The 15368-nt window shown below is 36.8% G+C and overlaps 2 protein-coding genes across 2 annotated transcripts; both read right to left on the bottom strand.

Annotated features, from left to right (window-relative positions):
- Positions 1 to 1109: 1109 nt before the first annotated feature.
- LOC102011226 (olfactory receptor 10AG1-like) lies at positions 1110 to 3301 on the bottom strand. Its single transcript, XM_005408217.1, has 3 exons — positions 3284 to 3301; positions 1556 to 1993; positions 1110 to 1298 (listed from the first exon to the last, which is right to left on the bottom strand). The coding sequence occupies exons 1-3, from the start codon at positions 3299 to 3301 to the stop codon at positions 1110 to 1112; spliced, it is 645 nt and encodes a 214-aa protein (XP_005408274.1).
- Positions 3302 to 7010: 3709 nt separating this feature from the next.
- Positions 7011 to 7970, bottom strand: LOC102011570 (olfactory receptor 10AG1-like). Its single transcript, XM_005408218.1, has one exon. The coding sequence runs from the start codon at positions 7968 to 7970 to the stop codon at positions 7011 to 7013; it is 960 nt and encodes a 319-aa protein (XP_005408275.1).
- Positions 7971 to 15368: the final 7398 nt, after the last annotated feature.

The following is a 15368-nucleotide window of genomic DNA, read 5'->3' on the forward strand; positions in this document are numbered from 1 at the left end:
CCTACCTGGGGTCTCCACCTAAATATTCTTTTGATGAATAATGACATGATGCTGTAAGTGGCTAGCTTTGCACTGTTTGTCATGAAGCAATACGGAGCAGGACAATGTGCCTCACAAACATTACAAAGCCAACACTTCGCCTTTCTTCCATTATGCTAACACACGTGTACTGTACTACAGCTGAAAGTTTCATGTTACTCCTCTGAATATTTTCTTCTTGGCAATGACTGACTCATCATATTCACATTTTTAAGACCATTTTATTAGTGGCATAATACTGATTAGAGAACTACCAGAATGATACATCACATCTGTGTATAAAACAAATAGTTTAAATCAGTGTTGTGCTGAAAGAGAGACACTTTAAAACAAAACAGATTTTCAAAGCTGATAAATAACCCCCAAAATCAGATTGTTCCTTTCATAGCCCAGATGACTGACATATAATACAAATAGGATGGCAGTGTTTGAATGGAAAAAATGCACATAAATAAAAGACATTTATTCCTTCTGGATAGTCTTTTGTTTCTTCAGACACTAAATCCCCCTCTTTTTTTTTTTTTTGTTTTGAGACAGGTTCTTACTATGCCGTTCAGGCTGGCCTTGAGCTCACTTTGTAGCTGAAGGTGGTCTCAAACTCGCAGTGATCCTCCTGCATCAGCCTCCCAAGTGCTGAGATTACAGGCCTGCATTACCATGCATGGCCAAAATCCCTATTGTTAAATAGTTAAAATGCCTGAGAGTATAAGCAATATTTCATGCAATATTATCCAAGTTTTTACCATATCTAGTACTGTTGACTGCCCTGATAACTTTAGGTAAACAATAGCTGTTTAATGCGGAAAATAACAAACATACACTTCAGTTTTTAGAGAAAAATGTATATGTCACCAACTTGAAGGTAAGAGATTATACAGTTTTCACACACTCTCAAGTCACCAATTAATTTGAGAGCAGTAGACTAGACCAAAAAATATGAAATTTGTTGATAGCAAATCCTTTCCTTAGCAAAAATACGGTAAATACAACCCTAGCATGAGAAGTGCAGCATAAGAGACTAAGCTCAGAAATGAGTAAAAGTTATCATTAGTAGGGCAGGAAAGCTTCCGTTATACAATTGCAAGGTTAAATAAGAAACCAGAAAGCAATTTTAAATCCTCAGCAAATGCATAAATATTAGCGAAGAGTTTCCTCGAGGCCATTGTGACATCTTTATTCCTCAGAGTACAGATCAGAGGGTTAAGCACTGGGGTGAGAATAGTGTAGAAAAGACACAGAAGTTTATCAGTGTTGGTGACCTGTTTGAGTTTGGGTTGTAAGCATTAATGATTCGAGATCCAAAGAAGAAAACTACATCTACGAGATGCGAGGAATAGCTGGAGAAGTTCTTGACTGGTACCGTTGCTGACAGCAACTTCAGGATGGTGGAAATGATTTTTTTTTTGGTACTGGGACTCGAACTCAGGACCTTGCATTAACCAGGCAGGTGCTTGTGCCACTGAGCTATATCCTCCACCCTGGTGGAGATGATTTTAATACAGGAGCTGAGAATTACCAGAAAAGGAACTGTGATGAACCCCATTGCAACTGTAAAGACCATCATCTCATTTATGAAAGTTCCTCCACTGGATAGCTTGAGTATTGGTGGGATGTCACAGAACTGACTGATTTGGTTAGATCCAAAAAATGGTAGAGGGAAAATCAGAAATGTCTGTCCTACACGGGCTGCAATTCCAGTGAGCCAGGATGTGGCCACCAGCTTCATACAGACCTTGTGCCTCATGATTAGGAGATAGTGCAGAGGGTTACGGATGGCCACGTAGCGGTCATAGCCCACCACTGACAGGAGGAGGCACTTGGTCCCTCCAAGCACAAAAAAGAAGCACATTTGAGTAGCACAGGCAATCAAAGAAATACTTCCTTTCAGTATCCATAGGTCTGCAAACATCTTAGGGAGTGTGTCAGACATATAGTAGATTTCTAAGAAAACTTTCTGAGAAAAAAAAAATAGTTTGGAGGACTGGATCAACTCATGAGAATGATGATCCTATTTCCTAAAAAGATGATCACATAGATAACGAGAAATATCACAAAAAAGAAATTTTTGGAGACAGAATATCATAAAACTCCAAAAGAACAAAATCCATCCTTGAAGTGGAATTTATTTCTTGCAGCAGTTTTTAGTTTTCTGTCTGTGAAAATATAAAGATATGTCACTTTTATCCTTTGACTTCTTATCAAATTCTACAGACTCAAGGATTCTTGAAAAATTAGAATATAGGTTTCCTAATCTACATTCAAATTCCAGCTTTTGTTTTATAGGATTCAAAAGGCACAACTGGAGCGTGCTGAGAAATGCTGAGAAATGCCTAAATTCTAAAAGTGTAACATATTCATATCTACTGCAAGTTTAACTTGAGTGATAATGATATAACTTACAATTACACAAGTTCTTTTTTATCATTGCACATGGAACCAAACTGTTCTTTTCTTTTACTTGTAGTAATAGAGGCAGAATCATTGATATCATATTCTCCCAGCAGTATGTCCATCTTCAAACATTTAAGTGTCATTTTGGTAGTAATAAACTTTCCTAAGGCCTTTTACAAGTGCATTTTACAAATAATATTCCCATCATGCTGCTATAGCTCTACCATTCCCACATGTACATTACCCTGAAACTGCATTTCCCTTTCATTTATAGATCAGACAAGCACAAGCAATATTGTGATCATGCATTCCCGTTGCAACACCTTTATTGACCAAATTTCATTAAGCAGCAGGAGGTCAGGCCTCAAGATAAATTCTGAGTGACCAGGCCTATGTGCCTTTCTGAGGGATAAGCCATAAGTTAAAGCTTATGTGACAACTGATATCACCTGGTCCAATAAAGTGCAGACATCAGTCACTCAGGTGGGTGATCAGGACCTTCTGATCCATCCCTTCCCAAACAGCTCTTCGTTCTTTCCATATACATATGCTGTGTGACCTGATTCCCAGGTACATCAATATTATGTAGGTGGCTAAATCTTTCCTCTTAACTTCCACTGTTCCTTCAACTTTAGAAAACACTCCTGCATCTGTCACTCCCTGCATCTGACATCTAGCAGGTTGAGAGTTACATTCATTTCCCCAATATTGTCTATTTATACTGTCTAAAAATTAGGTGATATGGAAGGAAATGTTTTAAGTTGGGCTTGAAATACAACCAAGATTTGGGAAATCATTTCAGGAGATTATTGACATATCCAGTCTAACATCAGCTGAGAACATAATGGCTTACCAGGAAGTCTTCGTACATCTCCAGTGTCCACTCTAAGGGACTGCTGTCCTATACAAGGCCCTGCTGTCTCTCTCTGTTGCCAGATGGAAGTGGTTATTTGTAAAGTTTATCCGTGGTTCTTTTATAAAGCCTGGGTGAATTCACTGTGACCTGTTAACATTTCTGCATTCTGTAGAATAATTTTGATCTGCAGTAATGTTTGACTTTTTTCACTCCTTTCGTTTTACCTGAAATGCATTTTAAATGGAAATCCTGTAGTGAGACCTGCAATATTAAATTTAGAATAATCTTCTCAAATTAGGAAACTTAGCAGTGTTACCCTTAAAAAAGGAGCTACAGTGTGCTACAGCTCAGCTACAGAGAGGCAAATCAAGTGTTTTCCCTTTAAGAAGTCCCCAGGCCCAAGAAGTTGAGGTCTCTTACTCTAAGAGTTTTCTGAAGTAATTTGTTTGTTGATCACTTTAATAGAAGTGTAAGATGTTGAGGACTTAAGAGTGTAAGATTTTAAGCTACTCTGTGTAACTTAAAACAGGCATTTTGGGGGCGATTGAAGATATCAATTAATATTTGTGTTAAATTACTATGCCAAGTGGTACATTAGTGTTTTGGAAAAGTGAAGAATAAAATATTTTCTTTGAAATATTAAATATGTCTTGTTTTAATATGAAAACATAAAAGCATTTCAATTTGAATACTATATCTAAGAAAAAATGTGTAAAAGTCAAACATTTATTATTATACATAGTTATTAGGCAGTTTCCAAAAAGACCAAAAGCAAAGCATATATATCTTAGGAAAATAATAGCTGAGAATATTTAATAGTGCATAATTAACAAGACAGACACTCGATAAACTTCTGTCTCAGTATTGAGATGTGAGGTTTTGTCAGTTATTGCTATGTACATCAAGAATTTACTGTAATACTTTTCCCCATATTTCTGAAATTACTTTCCTAAATTAAAGTGTTCTTAATGTCCCACATGTTATTTTGGGGGTGAAAAAGGAAGTGTTGAAATGCTTACATAATTTTTTGTATCTCACATATATCCTGAGATTTCAACTCAGGGGTCATATTCATTGCCTACTCCTGGATTTTAATTATAATCCCACTGTCTTTTATTTGCTGCAGTAGACAATCATTTAAATTCCCAGCTTTTACTGTAAAGTATTTTTGTGCAAGTCAATGAGTTCTAAAGAGCTCACTTATCAATTCCCTTCCGCTTAGCTCATTACGTAGGGCTGATAAGTTCTCTAATGACCATGACCGTCTGAGTGAGTGGCCTCCAAGACTGTGCCCCAGCAGTTAACTGTCACTGCTTAGATGTAGAGAGTAAGTTCATAAAAGTGCTGAAACTGCTGCTTTCATCTTTACGTTAAGTATCTGTTCATATTAACTATATTGGACAGTGACTCTTGAAAGTACACTTTTAGGATTGACAAGTATTGTAAGAGATGCTTTCACCTACGATAAGCACTGTCTATATTCAACCATGATAAAAATAAACTATGTCCAGGTATAATTTACTGATACACCAGCCATCCAACAACAGACACCCAAGCCCTCCTCCAAAAGGGCTCCAAATTTTGTGATGGTTGACAGAACCCTCACATCACCGTGGATCAATGGTCACCCTCTGTGACAAGGACCCCATCATCGCAAGAGTGCACCTGCTACTCAATATCAGGAATGGCTCCTACCAGATACAAAAATGTTCCTTCTTTGTTGGGAAAATAAAGCAGGACACCACCCAGGTTAAGCACCAGGGACAGGTACCCCCTTTGACCAGGACCACGTTAGCCATAACCATCAGGGTCTGGCATGGAAAAGGCAAACACTTTAACCTTCCTTTCCAGACACATATTCGTTTTGGCCTGAATGGCCCAGGTGTATTTTGGCTCTATGGCATTTCTACCTACATCTGCCTCCCTGCTAACTGGACCAGGACCTGTACCCTGGTTTATCTCTGAGGGATATTTTCCAGTCCCTATGCTAACATTAGCCTTACATGGGGGGGCCCTGTCCTCATCCCCTTGCTAGTGGGGTTAGGCATAACCACAGTGACAGGGACAGGGACTGTAGGACACAACACTGCCATACAAATCTCTGTCCCAAGAACTCACTCCAAGCTTAACTGATATTTCCAACTCCCTTCTCATATTACAAAGTGGGTCAGACTTCCTAGCAGCTATAGTTCTCCAGAACCGAGGAGGGTTAGACATTCTGACAGCAGTCAAGTGGGGGCCTATGCCTATTCCTAGGAGAAGAGTGCTGCTTCTACACAAACTAGTCTGAAATAGTCCAGAGAGCTATAGAGAGCCTACAAAAGCCAGCCACTAGATTAAAAGAACAGGCAAACTCTAACTGGCCGTTCTCCTGGATGAGCTGGAAGCCGTGCCTTCTTCCCTTGGTTGCCTATTGGTCAGCATCCTCCTCATCATACTCTCTGTGTCCTATGTGTTTAAATCACTGATCAGATCCCTTCAGAACCAAGTTCAGGCCCTCACGAAACCATCTGCATCAGCTGCTGCTGTCTACTAAGCCCATATATCAGGCCCTAGAAATAACTGGTGCCCTATGATAAGATACAATTTGGGCATCAAAGGGGAAAATGTAGAAGAGCTTTTGTTTTCAAAATGTTCCAAAACTCAAATAGGTCAATAGTCTGGAATGTTCCTTCTGCTTTTGTAAACAGGCTTGCTAACCCAAGATGTACCAGAGGCGCAAGCTGTACTCAGTCTGTTTTGTTTGCAGTTGGTTCCCATATTCGCAAAGTTCCCCTGGCTCACAGAGACTCCTGCTCTTCCTGATAAACAGTATATAAACGTAACTTCCTATGCTAGCTCAGTGCTCAGACTTTGGAGTATGCAGCTCCTCTAAGCCCATCACATAATAAAGCTTGGTTCCCTCCACTTCTCCAAGTACCTTGCTGCTCAGTTTCCTCACCTCTGGTAAACCTAAAATTGCCATAGCAATACTAAGGAAAGTTTCCATTGCTAGAGAAGATAAGGCCTAATGCTTAATTACTATTCATGTTTGCTATTGCTCCTTTAGCCAAAGCCAGTGATTCAGCTCATTAAGAGTCAGTGCTGAAAGGGAAAATAAAGATATGAGTACAAGAAGAAATGGTTTATTTGGGCTGTTACTATGTATATACAACATAATTTTTATTGACTGTGTAGTGGAATAAGTGTCTTCCATTTATATACCATATTTAGTAAAATATTTCTCAATATGAGCATTCATTTTTTTCCATTTTTTGTTTAGAAAAATGGAACTGCAATGCACTCTTTGGCAATGCACAATATTTTGCAACACACATATGTATTATACACTTATATATATTATAAGGCTACAAGAGTATTCTTCTGCATTCATACATTTGTTTGAAGAAAGTAATTAATAATGATTGTAAAATCTCATGTGTGAGATCTTTTTAATAGGGAACATTATTGTAAAAAGTATCTGATATCGGGATCCACTAAGAATATACCATCCATCACATCATCTCCTGAGGTTACAAACCTTTACCAGTTTATAGCAAACGGAAGGAATGGCTTTGAGTATAACATTGTTAATTAATTAACACAATTCTCATAACTCTGAGGACACAGCATTCACTACATTTAAATTACACCATGAGCATATTTACACATGAATACAAGATCATACAAGTTTATAATTGTGTATACAAATTAAACATAAAACAATATTGTCACATGCATTGTCTCAGAATTTGAACAATCTGGGAAGGAACTTTCTCAGTGCTCCTGTAACGTCTTTGTTCCGAAGGCTGTATATCATGGGATTGAACATTGGGGTCAAAACAGTGTAGACGAGAGAAAGCAGTTTGTCTGTGCCTTCGTACTGATAGGAATTTGGATGGAAATAGGTGATACCGGCAGATCCATAGAATAAAAACACAACCGTAAGGTGGGAGGAACAAGTGGAGAAGGCTTTGACCCTGCCAGTGTTTGATGGTAACTTTAGGATGGTTGAGATGATTCTACTGTAGGAAGCGAGGATCAGCATAAAGGGCACGATGACAATCAAGACAGCCAATATATAGACCATCATCTCATTCACAACGATGATGCCGCAGGCCAACTTGAGCAGCGGAGGGATGTCACAGAAGAAGTGGTTGATGTGTTTAGATCCACAGAAGGGCAGAGTGAAAATCTGCACTGTCTGCCCCACCTGGACTGGAAGGCCAACGATCCAGGAGCCAGTGACCAGCTGGATACAGACCTTGTGGTTCATGATCAGCGGATACTGCAGAGGACTACAAATGGCCACGTAGCGGTCATAGGCCATCCCCGCCAGAAGGAAACACTCGGCAGCTCCCAGCACGAGGAAGAAGCCCATTTGTGTGGCACAGGCAAAAAAAGAAATAGTTCCTTTCTGGGTCCAAAGATCCATAAGCATTCTAGGGAGAGTGACAGACACATAGCAAATTTCTAGGAAAGAAAAATTACTGAGGAAAAAATACATGGGGGTATGTAAGGTGGGCTCCAGTCTCGTGATTAGGATGATAACTCCATTCCCCAGTAGGATAATCAAATAGATGAGTAAGAATATTCCAAAGAGCAACCAGTGCAACTTGGGACTATCAGAAAAGCCCAAGAGAACAAATTCCACCACTGCAGTAGCATTGTTTTCAGTGATTTTCAATTTGTTTTCTCTCTGCATTGTTTTCCTCTGAAAAGTGGGTTAGGACACAAGCTTCAACCTTTAGAAATTTTTTTTAGTTTGTTATTAAATCTTACATTCTGTGAATCAGGGAGAATTGATGTGAGACAATCAATATTACAATTATCTGATTAAAAATAAAATCACTTTGATGAATAAAATATTTTGAAAATGAAGTTATGTTAAATATACATTCTATTCCTATCCATAAATTCATAGTTATGTATCGTATTCAGACTTGCAGTATCAAAAACAGATGATGCACATAAATTTTGTCCATCAGGGAAATCATAAATTCTTTCCCTAGCTTCCTCTCTCCCCTTTTCTTTCTCTGTAGAAGTTGTGCAACGTCCTTACTAAGCTTCTTTCTCTTTCTGAAAGTTATTTACGCTTTAAGTCTCAAATGTTTTGTGTTTTACAGGCAAACATTTTTTTCTTTTCATTTACAGGTATAATTTCAGTGTCTCACATCATATTCTTCAAAAATGACTGAAGTTTTCCATTCATCTGTGGTCGATGTACTAAGGTTCTGCATCCTGCTCCCATATTATGGGACTGTTGGGTCTCCCATAGCATGAGTTGGTCACTGGGTCCAGCCTCTCTGTGCCAGGACTTTTCCTGTTGCCATCTCTTCCATGGTGATAAATATGTCTGCTTATGATTAATGTGTAAGTTTAAGACACAAATTGGCCCTCACACCTGCTATAAAAGTATTCACATTTCTTTTTTGCTTTCACATTGTATTATATGATTCATTTTACAAAGAATATAGGCAGGTCTCTGTCCGCCTATGTTACTCTACATGTGGTTTTAAATTAAAAGTAGAAACTGCCATTAGAATTGGTTGTTTTCTGGAGCACAGTAAAAATGAAAACAGAAGTTTGAATTTCCAATGTTAAAGAAACAATACAAATGGAAAGAAAAGCTTTAATTTCCAATGTCAAAGAGTTCACTACACCCTGAGCAACTTAGAAAGAACCTATGTCAAAATGTGAATAGAAACATAAAGTGTTGAGCATGTAGCTCAGGGTTAGGAAGCCTGCCTAGCATGCACAAGTCTCTATGTTTAAAGAAAAAATTAAAACAAATGTTTGCATTAATTTCATGTGTTGTATTGAGATAGATCTTATTGATAAAATCTACAAACATTTCACATTGTACTCTTTTGGATTTTCATAATATTTTGACATTTTTTCTTTTTAAAATCTAACAGAAATATTCACATGAAAAGTGAAAGACATATTGGGTAAAACTTTTGCGACGTTTATGATGTTATTGATTTGGGTCACATAAAAAAATGAACTAACTAAGCTAATCTAAGTGCTGTCTATATATTACACGAGGTGAAAATTTGAAAAAAATATTCCTCCACATTTTTCCTCTAAAAAGTCTTATCAATTTTAACACTTCCTTTTACAGGAAAGATTTCATTTATACCAGCAACATTTCCTATATTGACAAAGGAAAATATATTAAATTAAAATGTAACATTTTTACTCATTATTGCATTTTCAAAATAGAAATGTTTAATCTGATTAAAATTATCAGCAATATACAAGTTCAAAATTTATATATTTTAGATACTGGGAACATACTAGCTTAACTTTTCAACTCAGAATTTGAGAAAACTACACAGATAATCACATATTAAATGCATTTTAAGACCAATATACATATATATTTATCATTTCAGATGTTCGATATAATTTTGAATCATTATTCTCAAAATAATAATCCTAAGAGGTACAATACCAACACACAGTATTAGCAGTTCACCATTTTCCTTTTGCTAATGCTGCATCCTTCTCCTGAAGTTTTGTATTTCTAAATATTTAAATAGATTAACACCTATGACAACTTTAATCAAGGACTCTGCTTGCTTTTGAGACAACCAGCATTCTTTATAGAGCAAACATAACTCTTTCCAGCGGGGATGTCTTCTCCCTTGTCACTTCTTAATTGCAATCTAACTGCACGGTTTGCAATTAATTTGGTGTGTTTTTCCAAACAATTTGTAGCACACCGGCTACACCTTCCTGAAGTTTCTCCCTGGAAAATAATGTCATGCATTTTCATCTTCTGAATACTATCCCAGAACATGAATCGCCTTGAAAAACAAATCTCAATTAGTCTTTCTTTAGTTTCTTGTCTTATTTCCTATCATTGTCTTGATTTTAACTTGCAAATTGTGATTCTTGGTAACATTAGAAATATGCTTGCCCATTTTCTTACATTTCCTTTAATTTTCCACAGTTTTCTCAATTGCTTCACAGCAGGAGACATTTGTGTTTCTGGCAGGAGTGTGAGGAAAACCAATTATGTTTATTTCAAAAGAGCAGATATAGTTCCAACTCCTTGTGAGGCCCTGATCTTTTTTGTTTAACAATTTTAAAATAACGTCTTTCAGGAGTATAATTTCTAGTAATTCAAATTGAAGTTCATTGAATTTTTCAATCTCAACTTACATAAGGATAAAAACAGAGTTCGGAAAAGAATACATATAGCATATGTTTGTTCTTTATAGGTAAATGTGGAAAATCACATCATTGTGTATTTAAAAGTAATGGAAGAGGGAGGTTGAGCGAATTTTTATTGTGATATTATTAGGTTTTGGTGAGAACATGTACAATGTAATCAAGCAATTCACGATTTCAGTTTTTTCTGCTTATTTAACACTCCAATGTGCAAGGTCATAAGTCAATGTGCCAAACTGTTCAGAAGTCACAGAATCTGTTTGTACATCTGAATTGGCCGCAGGATCTGTGACATCCTATGAAAAGTAATGCATTATTTCCGCAGGCAACATTAAACATTTCTAATGCATGCTGTCTTGTCTTGCCAATACTACTTCCAGTTAACCTATAATATTTTATTTTACTTTCATTTCACAATTAATGTTTTCTTCATGGTTTGGTGTCCTTGAGTTCTGCCAATTTGTTGTGATATCTGGTGAACACTCACTTCCAGGAACCAAGCTACGTCCATGGAAACTTTTTGGTTTCTTCAACAAGTTATAGTCTAAAGCTGCAAAAAAGTCTAATGATTTTTACTGTTTACTTTCACTGATAGTGGTAAAATGCAGCGAATAGCCATATAAATAAAAACAAAATGTAATTTACCATGATCAAGTTTGGAAGCAGAGAGGCCAGTTAGGAGGTGATTATACCCATTTACATGAGGGAAGATAGTGCCTAAGAGTATTGTAAATACTGTAAAAGTAGCCAATAAGTTTACACAGAGCTTGTCCCCAAACATTCTTCTGTTGGTTTCTCAACTTTATCACATATAAAGTCAGTCACTTAGGAACTATGACATAGTAACCAGTGTATATTTCTTTTAAACCATCTCCTGTATTTGTTCATCAAAGCACATAATTTCTTTTGCTAAATATTACCCAACTGAGCAATCATCCTTGTAATATTTCTTCTAAAACTGAAACATTTTCTAAAATTTTTTCACTATTTTCCTTACTATCTCATGTGCATAAATCTATATTTCAAATATGTTCATTTCCCACGATGCCTTCTAATTATGCTAGTTTTCCTTCTTATTTCCTTTCCCCACTCACCCTGGCCATCACGGTTATAATGTATGGTATAATATAATGGTGAAGACTGATAATCACTAAGCAAATTTAATTCTTTTTCATTTTAACTTCTATTCATCTGCATAATGCTGGTTGTGATATCCCATCTTACAGCCTGAATGTCCAAGTGAGTTATTTGGTGACAATGACTAGAAGAGAAAGTAATATGTGAAGATGACCTGTCTTAGAACACCTTTGCCTAGAGTTCCATTTCTCCTTTCAGGTGCTAGTGCAGCAATGGCCACACCAGTGCTCCCTGTCTCTTAATGCTCCACCATGATATACCCTCAGTCTGAGTGTGGGATTCTTCTCATAGACATTTCACATCTTAGAACTGTAGAGGCTTGCTATTCTTCAGGTGCATTTCGTGTGTATAGATGCATTGCTTTTTCTCTCCATATTCTTCCTAAGTCACCTGAAAGCATCACGTTCTTCTTCTACCTTATCATTACGAACCTGTGACTACACACATCTGGTCATAGTAGATTTCTGAAACAACTGATGTTATAGCAGACTTGTTTCAAACAGAATCATTTCTTGCAACTTTTGAACATGACTAAAGAAAAAGATTCTCTCCCTCTGTGGGTATAGTTGTAATTTTTTAAACATGCAAATGTTTGGTCTTATTTATGTCTATACCATGTAAAAAAACAGTACCACCTGGACATCAAGGACATAGGATAAATTACCCAGACCTATACTAATGAATTTGCATAATGTAGGAGGTAATGTTTTGTCTTGTATGAGGCTTTTCTTCCAGTTGTTCTGTTGATCTGCACACTGAGCTCAGGCAATTGCAGCCTCTGTGGGTTAATGACACAATCACTATTCAGGTTGTATATCCTGCTCTCAACGGGAATGGGGTCATCTTGTATTTCTCTAATCAGTTCGTAAGGTATCTGTGGCATTTGCACAACATGACTGGCATCAAGGGAGAGGCACACAATTAGATGCAGACATCCAGCTATTGTAGATATAAAATTGTAGGTAGAGAGATAGATAGATAGACAGATTGATTGATAGACTGATAGATAGAGAGATAGATAGTAACAGGAACCTGGAGGTGCTGCAGAGATGTGAGGACCTGTAATGTAGCCCCCAGTTGTACACCCTGGGTGGCAGAGAAAACACTGCCAGAAATTCCTGTCCCTGGTGGTTTCTCTGGACACACTATAGCAGATGGGTAGTAAGCAGTAGAAGAAGAAGTTTGTGACACTATACATAACACAAAGTAAAGGAGAAGCATGGGGAGGGTATATGAAAAAATCTCGCCGTCTTTGGAAAATCTCACCGAAGAAATCCCTTTCCAAGAAGAATGGAAAGATGAGATGGCTCAGAGGCGGGATGGAAACCCTATTGGGACAACAATGTAGAACGAGGGTGAAGGGAGGTGGGTGGGTGCTAGTGACAGCAGGAAGCCAGAGCAGATGAAAGACTAAGACTAAAGATGTTTATGTTCTAAAGTAATAAAATACTCATCTTTAACTTCATTAACTCAACTTGTATTTTCAAAACTCCTCCAATTCTTCAAAATTTAGATGTATGTTTTTGCCACTAGCTTGGTTTCCTTGAGCTGTTACAATAAAATGCAACATTCAGGGCATTTAAAAATATCAGAAATGTATTTTGCATAATTCTAGAGGTTAGGAAGTTAGAGATAACCCCCAAATTTGTAAAAGCATTATGTTTCCATTAAAAATAGCATACATCTGTGACTGAAGGTTATGATTGTCAGGAAACCACCAGTAGGTGGATGGGTACATCTTCCTCATCAGGGTGAAGGAACTCAAATCTACCTAGACTGATACTAGTATTGATACTAGTATTCCTGTTACTCAATTTTGAGACATTAGCCAATAATATTGATTAATCACTAATAAAACACATATTATTGTTCAGTCCTGATACCTATTAACTTATTTGCTGCTACTTCACTGTAAGGAAATTATTGATCATACTCTTGTAAAGTGATAATAGTTAATGGTATTAGTCAATATTTCAATCTAATAATTAATTAAATGATATTAATTTTGAAGTAACATATAGCATTCTGTAGATAAAAAAGAATAACCTTTACATGACAAGTTTAGGAAATACTCCACAATATTAAAAATGACAAAAGTAGTCTTGATAATCAATGTGTTATTTCAAATAATTCAGTATTTTAGACTAAATTGTAAAGGAGGCTGTTTTTATCCATAAGTAAATATTCATTTCTGAGAATCTATTATTGGAAAATAAAAACATGGCTGACTTCCTGTGAGTTAAGAACATGAAAATCCTCATTCATAATAACTGAGAGATCTAAGAATACCAGGAAGAATCAAAATTAATTTATGGACACAGGAATAAAAATCAAATATTACAGTGCTGGAATCATAACAATTCATTTCTGAAGGAATTTTTTCAATGCTCCATAACATCTTTGTTTCTCAAGCAGTATATCATGTGCTTAAACAGAGGTGTCACATGGTATAGAAAAGAGGATGGAACTTTTCTGTGTCTGCTGAGTGAACAGATCTTGGTATCACATAGGTAAAATGCCTGAACCAAAGAATGAAGCCAAAGCCATGAGGTGGGAAGAGCAGGTGAAAAGGTCTTGGCTTTCCCACTAGCAGAAGATAGCTTCAGGGTGGTTGAGATGATTATTATGTAAGACCCAGGAATCAACATAAAAGGAATAGTGGTAGCCTGAGGAGCAGTCACATAACACAACGTTTTAATCATAAAAGTGTCCCCATAGACCAGTTTAACAACTGGAAGGACATCACAGAAAAAGTGGTTCAACTGGGTGTATCCCCAGAAAAGTAGAGAGAATATGGAGTAGGTGTACCCATTTGCAAATGGCGACATGCCTGTCTTAAGCAACAGCTATCAGAATAAAGCACTCAGTAACCCCCAAGACCACAAATACATATGTCTGCCTACCACAGGCCAGAACAGACAGGTACAGAGATATATTAATAATCTGAGGATAGTGACAGACTCAAAACATATTTCCCAACAAGAAAAATTCTGAAGGAAAAAATCCATAAGTTTCTAGAGGGAAGGCTGAGTCTTGATTAGGAAGATAAGGAGGCTATTTCTGTCATAATAATGACACACATTATCAGAAACAGCCCCCAAAAGAAAGCCTTACAAGTCTGAAACATCAGAAAAGCCAAGCAACATGAGTTCCACCAATGCTGCTTGATTTCTTTGTGAGCGATATTGTTCTGTTGATTCCATCAATCAATAAAATTAACTCAAAGATTTGAAGTCCTTCAGTCCTCTGGGTTGATCTGCAAAATGGGCCATATGGATGATGTCAGACCCACTAATACAGAATGCACCTCCAGTTCCATTGCCTTGCTCTCTCATATTTTACTCATATGTGTTATGTGCAATATTGTAAATGTCTGAGATGTAATAAGTTAAAGTAATTTCAAAGTCGATTCTTCCTGTTCATAATAAAGAGTACAGTTATATAATAACATAAAAGACAGACAAAAAATAAGAGTAAAATCTAGCTTATTCTTAGATTTAGAGCTGCTCCTGTCAATATTTGAGATTCTATAATGGATAGTACAGCAAGAAGCCAGAACTTTGTTACCCTCCTGAGAAGATTCAGTGAGCACTGTCATACCCTAAGGAAAGAAGAAAATCGTGCAATAACACCCAATGTGATAAGTAAGTTTCTTATTGCTTTCTGAGTTACAGAAAATAAAAATACTTGGAACATCGTTTACATATGTGTATTAAAAATAAACAATTATGAATTTCTATAAAATCAAGCTGAATATCCTCTTTGTGACAGCCTGTAGGTTACCATA

The sequence above is a fragment of the Chinchilla lanigera genome, unplaced genomic scaffold (assembly GCF_000276665.1).
Source record: "Chinchilla lanigera isolate Chin_1 unplaced genomic scaffold, ChiLan1.0 scaffold00110, whole genome shotgun sequence".
In the NCBI taxonomy this organism is placed as follows: Eukaryota; Metazoa; Chordata; class Mammalia; order Rodentia; family Chinchillidae; genus Chinchilla; species Chinchilla lanigera.

Bases quoted from the DNA above. Each gene is read 5' to 3' on its own strand.
- LOC102011226 (XM_005408217.1), bottom strand. The intron at 1,299-1,555 runs GTAATTCTCAGC...AAACTCAAACAG, and splicing joins TCATCACAGTTCCTTTTCTG to GTCACCAACACTGATAAACT.
- LOC102011570 (XM_005408218.1), bottom strand. From the start codon at position 7,970: ATGCAGAGAGAAAACAAATTGAAAATCACTGAAAACAATGCTACTGCA.